Source organism: Haplochromis burtoni, unplaced genomic scaffold (assembly GCF_018398535.1).
Source record: "Haplochromis burtoni strain Fernald_Lab_line unplaced genomic scaffold, NCSU_Asbu1 Contig_112, whole genome shotgun sequence".
Taxonomy (NCBI): domain Eukaryota; kingdom Metazoa; phylum Chordata; class Actinopteri; order Cichliformes; family Cichlidae; genus Haplochromis; species Haplochromis burtoni.
Genome location: NW_024582473.1, coordinates 1793125 through 1803478, shown reverse-complemented (window position 1 = coordinate 1803478; position 10354 = coordinate 1793125). Strand labels below are relative to the sequence as shown.

At 39.5% G+C, this 10354-nt stretch overlaps 1 protein-coding gene and 1 non-coding gene across 2 annotated transcripts; both read right to left on the bottom strand.

Moving 5' to 3' along the window:
* Positions 1–1189: 1189 nt before the first annotated feature.
* Positions 1190–2300, bottom strand: LOC102304273 (C-C motif chemokine 4-like). Its single transcript, XM_005928426.3, has 3 exons — positions 2115–2300; positions 1618–1735; positions 1190–1456 (listed from the first exon to the last, which is right to left on the bottom strand). The coding sequence occupies exons 1-3, from the start codon at positions 2179–2181 to the stop codon at positions 1372–1374; spliced, it is 270 nt and encodes an 89-aa protein (XP_005928488.1). The 5' UTR covers positions 2182–2300; the 3' UTR covers positions 1190–1371.
* Positions 2301–4830: 2530 nt separating this feature from the next.
* LOC102303651 lies at positions 4831–9632 on the bottom strand. Its single transcript, XR_006054694.1, has 3 exons — positions 9380–9632; positions 6352–6472; positions 4831–5948 (listed from the first exon to the last, which is right to left on the bottom strand). It is a non-coding gene; the product is annotated as an uncharacterized LOC102303651 (transcript).
* Between the last annotated feature and the right edge of the window lie 722 nt (positions 9633–10354).

The window sequence follows — 10354 nt, the reverse complement described above, 5'->3', positions numbered from 1 at the left end:
ATTTTTATGTGGTTCAGCCACAACTCTACTAAAACCTCAGCCAGTAATAGGTAGGCCAACATTTGGACCGTCCAGTTGTCTGTATGACTGCCGCAGTACGTGCATCCCATTTGCACACTATCAGAAAGTGCCAAACAGCCCTGGTGGAGTGAGGAGCTGTAAAGAGAAGCAGAAGCTCTGTTTATATTCTAAAAATGTTTTAAGCTTGTTTCTAAGATTCTGTACTGCAGCTTTAAATGTTTTCCAAAAGCACACATACACTTATCAGTGTTTCTCAAACTTTTTACAATGTGCACCACCTGATAAAAATGTCAAGCTCTCCCAAGCACCACTATGAAAGCATGAAAGTCATAAATCTTACGACACAAAATTATTATTAATAAATTAGTAAAATTAGCATCTGCAATAAAGACTTTTTCATACATTGTATACATTCAACCACGGGCAAAGTTGCCTCCATTTTTATAGTTTTTATTAATATTTTGTAATAATTTATTCTGTTTTGGGAGTATTTTTATTTATCTGTATTATATTATACATACACATTAAAAGTGAATCTCTGTCCAAAAAATGCACATCATTCATTATTCTCCCCCAGTAATTAAGGTTAGGATGTGTATTTTTTTTTATTCAAATCCATTCTTCTTTTGCAGCATTTAAATAACCTTTATCAGATTTGATGGTTTTGTTACAGACTTTTCAAAAAAGTGTTTTGCTTTTCTTTCACAAATGTGGGGATTAAATTGTGTTAAAATGCACAAAACAGTGATGTCATGTTTTGTGACGAGGATCCAGGCACAGAGAGACTTGATGAATTTAAGAATCTTATGATTTAATAAAGAAATTTGCTGACTTGCACAGAGATGGTAAAATTATGATGACTGATAACGGAGACTAAGACAACAGACGATGAGGACAGGGAGGAACAGGGGTTTAAATGCACCAAAGTGACAGTCAGAGAGAACTCGGGACAACATTTAAGGATGCAGGGACGGACAGAGACAGGTTTATCTTGCCTGGCTGGGCAGCTCTCTGGGTGCTCAGCACCCCCAAAGCTCTGATCCTAGAATCGCCCCTGGGTTCAGCCTTCCCTGACACCACACCCTGCACCCGCTACTCCACCCCTCCCCTGCAGCTGAGCCACAAACCACACATACTTTTACATTCACTATCAGATGAAGTCGATGAGTTTTGTGAAATGAAACTTTAATGAAGAATAAAGCAAAACAACACAATGTGATAGAAAAATGATTTCAATTGCATAGTGAAAGAAAATTATAAAATAATTCAATACATGTTTTTACATATTGTTGCATTATAAACTTTCCTCATCAGATGAAGCTCTTTAAGACATTGTCATATCAAGCTGGGTCAAAATCCCTTTTTGTTGTCAAATTGTTCTTTTGCCCACTCTGCAGTCTGTTTCACACAGAAAAGCCCTCTGGGTGTCTCGATCCTGTACAAAAGTCAGTATCATTATTTTGCTCTCATATTCACACATTTTACGGTTAATAGCAGAGTTACGGCTTCAATCTCAACGATTATACATTGCTTATGCATGACTTACTTGGCAAACATTAGTGATTGTATCAAAGAGACAGTGAAAGACAAACTTACACAAATGCTGGTGTGGAGCATTGTCTGTGAGTTTTCACGATGGAGACGATGTTCGCCTTTGGGATCCGTTTGTCAAAGAAGTGAAAACAACAAGAGTCGGGTGAATTCACTGCCTTAGCTGTAACAGAAAAACAGGGATTACTCAGTGCTGTGGCTGCTTCTAATGACTTCTCCAACATACCAGATATAATTAAGGTTAATGCAACAAAATACAATTTGTTATATCTTAATGAAAGATACAGTTTGAAGGCTCCTATTTAAGTTAAAAAAATAAATATGTCTCAGTGAAGTACATGCCGGACATGTGACCACACTTGTTTACACGAGGATTCAATCTGACTTTTAATTACAGTAAAGAATTTAAGATCAACACTGGTCTTCATGACCATGAACTTATATGAGTTTGATGTCCTCGCTCTGTCTCACTCTGTGTCTGAATGAAGAGAAAGACAGAAATTCAAAAACTGATCTAACACAAGTACAAGTAGCAGACTTACAGGCATCACTGTGGTAAACGGTGAACAGCACGAGCAGCAGTCCCACTGTCAGGCTGAGAGTCTTCATGCTGACTTCACTGTAGACCTGATGATGCTGATGTTTCAGAAGATGTCTGAATGATCGGTCCGATCACCCTGCTTTAAGTCACGTTCTCATCTGCATATTCAAACCACTTCTTAGAAACTGGAAAAATGATCAACAACCCCAAAGGTGGTTAATAGATTGGGTTTTTTCTGTACCATGAGACAACAGGAAGTTTCAGGGACTCAATATATCTGATAAAACGCTCAAACAAACCACTCGGTGCTCTACCAATAAATACATGCACTGATAATGCATGCTTAGTCCCAATCTTCACTTTCTGCCCAACCTTCCTTTACTCAGGCTGCAGTGAAAGTCGGCAGTAGAATCGCGAGACAACATTTGAAACATTTGCTGATATCTGATGCATTTGTATATTGATACTCAGTTTTTCCACACAATAATATGTAGTATGGATGTATTATGTTTACACCCTGTATATTTGTCTGAATGCTAGGTGCACCATATTTCCAGGCTATAGCCATTTGTCAATATACACTGACAGCAATCAGCGAGGCAGCACTTAAGATGTATTCAGCGCCAGTTCATCAGCTACCTAACTGTGGTAAGCAGGCCTCCAGAACCTTACAATTCTAACCTGCAAAGTAAGCTTCAAATTCAGAAACCATCTTCTCGCTGCCACATTTCCATGGTGTGTCATTGCTTATCTCTCTGTTTATAATAAAGCTTGTGAAAAACCCTCCGCCTGTCTTTTGATTTGGGTCCCCACCCACATACTGGCCTCCGGGCCCCATTGACAATAATGAGTGTTGGTTTGTTTTCAGTTTCTCTCTTTCCCCCAGCTTGATCATTGGGTGGAGATTGGATATCTGATTCTTCAGCCAAACACATCGATTATCATCTACTTCATCAGCGGCAGTGTGGTAAGACCTGCCGTGCACGTCTCTGCATAATATTCTGCCTCCAAAGAGGAGTGTAACAGGCCTCTTAGTTCTCTAAGTGTTCTTGCTCTTACGCTTACGTGCTCTCCTTGTTTCTAGTGGTTCTTCTGCTGACTGAAGAGCCTCCTGTTCTTAGTCCTTATCAGCATACAAGCAAGCTGTTTTTAACAGGATACTACAGATTGTTTTACCTTAACATTAAAAAATAGAAAGGTCGTTTATTGTTTCACTGAAATAATAATGTTAAAAGTCAATGTAAATTAGCAGAAATACCTTCATGTACCTTCATGTCAGAAACTCCCCACTACATATCCACACTGTGTCATTGCTTATCTCTCTGTATGTATTATTATTTTTCTTATTATTTATTATTAAGCTTGTGATCAACCTTCCGCCAGTGTCTGGATCCCTCCCACGTACCCGGTGCCCGTTGACAATAATGAGTGCTGGTTTGTTTTCAGTTTCTCTCTCTACCAAGTTGGTCATTGGACGTAGATTGGATTCTTTGTTCTTCAGCCGAACACACCTGATTATCATCTACATCATTAATGACAGTGTAATAAGACCTGCTGTGCTCGTCTCTTGCCTCCAAAGAGGAGTGTAACAGTCCAAACAGAATTCTCCAAGAGGCTACCTTGTGTTCTTGCTCTTACGTCTCCTTGTTTCTAGTGGTCCTTCTGCCGACTGAAGAGCCTCCTATCTCCAGTCCTCATCACCATGCAAGCAGCTACACTCATCAAACCAATCTGAATTACCTTCCTCAAATTCCCCATTGGCCTGCTCACCCTCCAGTGGTAACATTTACGTGGATTTCAAACAGCATTCTGTTCCTCTGGAAAACTCCAAAAATCTTGGGATGCTTTGTAAAATGTAAATAAAAATGAAATGCAATGATCTTTAAATCTCATACACACATACTGTTATTGTCCTCTGGGCACCCTCATTATTCTTAGTGCCAGTTGGTTGTATTAAACCCTGCCAGCAGTGTAGTTTATCTTCCATACCCTTACTCTATTAGCAGCAGCCTGAACTATTGATACATAGCAGGCTATATATATGGTCACTTACTGTTTAACATCTGAAATTGTGAAATGATAAAAGCTAACAAAACTACATAGAAAGTTTTGTTAGCTTTTGTATAAAGTCAAAGCAATTTTCTTTTTAAAAAGTGTTTTTCTTTAGGGAAACTTAAAGTAATATCCACCCCTCCTCCTCCACATGGAAAGTTTTGTTTATGACTGACTTGAGCAGCACTCGGTGTGTGCTTTTGCTGTGGTTATTTGAGTTACTGTTTCCATCCTGTCACCTCAAAGCAGCCTGACCATTTCCCTCTGTTTGTCACATGGGCCTGAAGGCCAGTACTCCTAATCTGGTTACCCCCTAAAAAGCACATCTTCATGAAGTCTTAAAGTAATCCACTCCTTCTCTCACATGGAAAATTCAAAATGTATGAATATGAAAATATTTCTTTACACTTTAATTTTAAACTTTTGATAACTATTGATGACTTCCAGTTTTCACATTGCATTTGTTTACTTAAACGTCTGTGCAGATTCACATTCAACTTCAGAGCAGCTCAGATAATTTTCCCACGTTCAGATAATGAGTTTGTGAAAGTTCTCCCTATGACACATTTTCCACTTTGACCTTCAACTACATTAACAAACTTTTATAACCTGCATTCTGATGAATTCCATTAATTAGGCCACCGCATAAAAGAACACATTCACTGTCAGATGGAGTCGTTGATTTGTGTGAAACAAAACTTTATTCAAGAATGAAGCAAAACAATACAAAGTGAGATACAAATGCTTTGGATATACTGCATCTGTATCACAATGGCAAAGTGAAAACAAATCTGAACCTGGAAATAACCTCAAAGTCTGCAAAATCAAAAATATTTCAAATTAACGACAGCTCAGTATGAGATAAGCAGCAGGAAAATAAAGTGGAGTATAAGGAGGTGTTTCCTGCTCTACAGGTGGTAACCTGAACTGAAATCAACTGCACCCTGACTGAGGACAAGTGGCACTGCATTCTTGAGAAATGCACTTCAACTGTGATTTGGATGTTTGTGGGAAAGTAAGTTACAGAGCAGAATGTTAATGAGCCCAAAACACACCTCAGAGCTTTGAAGAACATCTCCAAGACCAAAGAAAGCCTAGCAGCGCTCTTTGGGACATGTGACAAGTTTGTCACATCAAGCTGGGACAACATGCTGTAAGTGAATGTAGGCAGTGTGGACAAAAGTTTGGGCCACCTACACGCTACACCCACAGGCCATGGAAACACATGATGCTGAGTCAGCAGTGCACTGGATACCTTTTTAAAGCCCTCTGTCTCTGCACTCTCCAACCCCACCATGTAACTTTATCCAATCTGCCACTGAATGCTTTCACTTTCAGATTATTGTGGTATTTCAAAGACAGAAGTCTCACAGTCTTCAAAGCGACTGATTCTTTCACAAATGTTTGTAAAGACTGCCAATTGTAAAGATGTGTTTGATTTCATATACCTGTGGCAACGAAACAGAAAACCTCAGAAAAATAATTTTTAACATTTCATTCAAATTCTAAAATTGATATCTTTATTTTGAATTAAATCAATGCATAATAAATGTATCTTGTCTTCAGAAATGCTGACAGTAATTAAGCAGGCACATTATTGAGAGGTCAACACTACAGCAATACATCTGGATTAAAAAGCAAATTCATGGAGTAATTGATGCAGTTCGGCTTATTGTGCAGTAGAGTCTCCATCTCTTAATTGTGTTATTTGCTTTGGACAAATGCTTTCAGTGCCCAATTCTCATTCTGTCTCACGCAGAAATCTCCTCTGGGTGTCTTGATCCTGCAGAAAAATCTGTATCATTATTTTGCTCCATATTAACTTTTAAATGGTAAATGGACTGGTTCTTATACAGCGCTTTCTACTCTTCTGAGCACTCAAAGCACTTTACACAACTTGTGCATTCACACAAACACATTTTTCTAAGTGCTTTCTAACTAACATGCACACACACATTCATACTCCATTGGATGCATCAGAGAGCAATTTGGGGTTAGTATCTTGCCCAAGGATATTTGGCATGCAGACTGGGGGAAAGCCGGCAATCAACCCACCGACCTTGCAATCAGTAGATAACCTGCTCTACCGCCTGAGCTACAGCCAGTATATTCTACAGTGGAGGATAATACATTATTTTGGCAAATATCTGTGACTGTGTTAAAGAGACTGTGAAAGACAAACTTACACAAATGCTGGTGTCGTGCATTTGCTGTGAGTTTTTTTGATGGATTTGATCTGCTTTGTTGGGATCTTTCTCTCATAGAATTTAAAACAGCAAAGGTCAGGTGTTGGTTTCACTCCATGAGCTGTAAGAGGAAAATCAGAGATTTGTCAGTACTGATGTCCAACACATCACAAATACTTTTTCATGTTTTTAGTAATTAAGGTCAACGCTCAGCAGGCACCGCAGTGATGTTTATTATATCTAAATAAAACATACACTTTGAAGGATCATATTTTATGTCTTAGAGCAAGATTATTAACTCGATTTCACAGTTAAAATGTAATGAAGAAAAAACATCACAATGAGGGATGTCCAACAACATGCCAGAATGTAAGGGTCTAATTTTCCTTTTCTTATTCCTTTATAGTGCAGACAGCGGAGGTGTCAGCCACCTCCACTATCTGCACGGTATGTACCACCGGCAGATAGCGGAGGTGGCTGACATCCAGAAATCCTATCAGAGGCTGGACAAAGCTGGACTGAAAGACAGCACAGAGGCACTAATCATGGCCGGAGTCTATCACACCTGGTAAGACCCCAGGTGCAGGCTATGTAAAGATGTCCCTCAGACAATCCAGCACATAACAGCAGGGTGCAAGATGCTAGCAGGCAGGGCATACATGGAACGCCATAACCAAGTGGCCGGCATAGTGTACAGGAACATCTGTGCCGAGTATAACCTGGAAGTCCTGAGGTCAAAATGGGAGACGCCCCCAAGGGTGATGGAGAATGACCGAGCTAAGATCCTGTGGGACTTCCAATCGGACATAGTGGTGGTAGACAAACAGAAGACGACGGCCGTAGCGATCGATGTAGCGGTTCCGAATGACAGCAACATCAGAAAGATAGAACACGAGAAGCTCGAGAAAATCCAAGGGCTCAAAGAAGAGCTGGAGAAGATGTGGAGGATGAAGGTAACAGTGGTCCCAGTGGTAATCGGAGCACTAGTGGTACCCAGTGGTAATGTGCGCTCTGCTGAGAAGGTGATTGGCTGCAGACTCCCATCTCTGCAGGACCTGTACACCTCCAGGACATTGCGGCGTGCAGCTCGGATCTCAGCTGACCCTTCTCACCCTGGACACAGTCTGTTTGACCTGCTCCCCTCAGGCAGGAGGCTCCGGTCCATTCGCACCAGAACCTCTCGCCATAAGAACAGTTTCTTCCCCTCTGCTGTCGGACTCATGAACAATAACCGTATGACTGTTCCCACCACTAACACATGACCCTACGCTGTGTCACTGCATCATTCCATGTTTGGCACTGATCACCACCTGCACTCATGTATATATCTTTCTACGTAGCACTTTTAATTCTTATTCCCTACTTTTATTTTTTCATGTCCATTTAATCGCAATTTATGACAGTATGTTTGCACTGAAGCACCGCAGCAATTTCCTAATGTTGTAAACCTGCTCAACATTTGGCAATAAACCCCTTTCTGATTCTGATTGTGATTCTGATTCTGACTAGGTGCAGTGACTCCCAAACTAGGCGAGTGGCTCCAGCAGATCCCAGGAACAACATTGGAGATCTCTGTCCAGAAGAGCGCAGTCCTAGGAACAGCTAAGATACAGCACGGGACCCTCAAGCTCCCAGGTGTTTGGTAGAGGACCCGAGCTTGAAGGATCAAAGCTGCCCGCAGGGGCGAGAGGGGAATATATATATATTTAAAGATTTTCTCAAGCTATTCGGATCAGAAGAAAGTAAAATACTGTAGTTCTGTGTTTTTATATCAATTGCGATAGATACAAAAAGCACAGGTAATGGATGGATTCAAATGGATGTCATTACATTAACAGAATGATACATTTAGAGGTGTTATAAGAATATGCTGCTTGAGAGCAACACTGTTTTTCTTGAAACACAAATCAGTTTGAGAGCCTCAGTAAAGCTGTTACTCCATCTTTGGACAAAGAGAAAAATGCGATTTGATTAGTCACAAACCAAGGAAGTTCAAACCAGCGCTAAACTAGGCTGGCTAGCTTTTAGCGGCAATATTGTGTTACTTTTTTATTTAAACTTTATGTTTTAATTTTGCATTCAAGGAGATGATCAGAAACTGGTTATGTTTATTTTAGCGAAGTAATTACACCAAATGACAAAATAAAATAAGTAAGATTTGTAGAAAAAGTAAGATGCTGGAAAATCAAATCAGCGTTTTAAAGTTAGAGGAATAGCTAACTGGACGTTTTTGAGCCTCACAAGATAACAAATACTGCAAAAATAAAAAAGATTTATTGAAATTTAACTTTAAGATTAGCTGTTAAAAAATTTTCATACTTTGCACGTACATGTGAAAACAAGATTGAAAGTCCATTGATTTATTGTTGTGATAATCTGTGAAATTCAGCAGTTATCTCTTTTAATTTAGTTCAGGCTTCTTTAATATTGCTTATGTCCATCCTCTTTCCACTGTTGTCCATGTTGTAGACAACGGGTGACCAATCTGACACTGGGCTAGTTCTCAAATACATTTTTAAATCCTGTCATTATTTGAAATTTTCCTTTATGTCATAACAACAGTTTTTTGTATTTGTTCGTTTTTTGCCTGGAGTGGACAGTGGCCTAACAGACGCACGTCCAACATCATAGCACTGAAAAGAGATTTTTTTCTCTTTTCAGTTTGTTTCTTTGTACTGTGAACATAGATGAGTTTGGTGGCCTAGCTGCTGCACTTGTGTTTGTACAAAAAGACAAATGCACAGAAAAATTAAGCTGTTTCAAACAAAATATGTATTCTTCATCCTTTTCATCGAGCTGAGATAATTATCTGTGTTAGGAAGATGATGTTTTAAATGTAAAATTTAGTGTTTAATTTAAAGAGGCATCAAAGTACATGCCTTTTAATTAGTCAGAGGCTAAATTTAGGAAAAATGATACTTTTACAATAATTTTCAAAGAAAACAAAAACAAAAAGAAAAAAATGCAGAATTGAATTCTCACAGTAGAGTTTCCCACCAGTCAAGAAAAAGTAGGCTAACAGACTTACGTGTGGCATCGCCGTAGTAAATGATGAACAGCACAAGCAGCAGTCCCACCGTCAGGCTGAGAGTCTTCATGTTGATTTCACTGTAGACCTGATGATCCTGATGTTTCAGAAGATGTCTGAAGCAATCAGTCCGAACACCCCGCTTTAAGTCGCTTTCTCATCTGCATATTCAATGCACTTCTAAAGAAAGTGGAAAAACAATCAACAACCCCAAAGTTGGTTAATAGAGTGGGTTTTTCTGTACCATGAGATAACAGGAAGTTTCAGGGACTCATTATCAGTTTGATTATCTGATAACACAAACTCAAACAAAACGCCCATTGTTCTACAAAGTTCTTACATTGCATGCATTGTCTTTATATCACAAAGTTAGTAGGTCAAGTTGCAAATGTCAAGATGTAGTTTGATGATAAACTCTTCTTTTTGTGGTTCGTTCATTCATCCTGTTTCCTTGATTAAACATTTCCTGTCATTTCATAATTCTCACCGATAGTCCCAAATCATCACTTTCTAAATTTATATATCGCTTTTCAAGGCACCCAAAGCGCTTTACAATGCCACTATTCATTCACTCTCGCATTCACACACGAGTGGAGGTAAGCTACGGTTGTAGCCACAGCTGCCCTGGGGCAGACTGACCCCTGCCATATTACAGTATTGCACAAAAGGTACTGTGTACTGTAACAGTTTGTAAATAAAAAGGCTACGAGGACAGCTGCTCTTTGAAGGATTTGGGTTTGGAGTCAGGTGAGGAGCGTGAGCTCCAAGAGCTGGTTCTGACCCAAACTTCCCTCGTCAGCGAGTTAAAAAGTCGGTTGAAGATGTTCTGTCTTGTTTTCCGCTCTTCATGAGGATAAGTCTCTAAACTAGCGGGGCATGTGGAAAGACAGACCCAACAATCATACATAGTCATAATGTTTCCACCATTAAACCTCTAATGTTGTTTCATAACTGTCACCAATAGTCCTTAATCAT

Excerpts from the sequence above, each read along its gene's own strand:
- LOC102304273 (XM_005928426.3), bottom strand. The coding sequence starts at position 2,181 with ATGAAGACTCTCAGCCTGACAGTGGGACTGCTGCTCGTGCTGTTCACC. Across the intron at positions 1,736-2,114 it reads CGTTTACCACAGTGATGCCT|CTAAGGCAGTGAATTCACCC; the intron begins GTAAGTCTGCTA and ends TTTCTGTTACAG. Across the intron at positions 1,457-1,617 it reads TGCTCCACACCAGCATTTGT|GATCGAGACACCCAGAGGGC; the intron begins GTAAGTTTGTCT and ends ACTTTTGTACAG.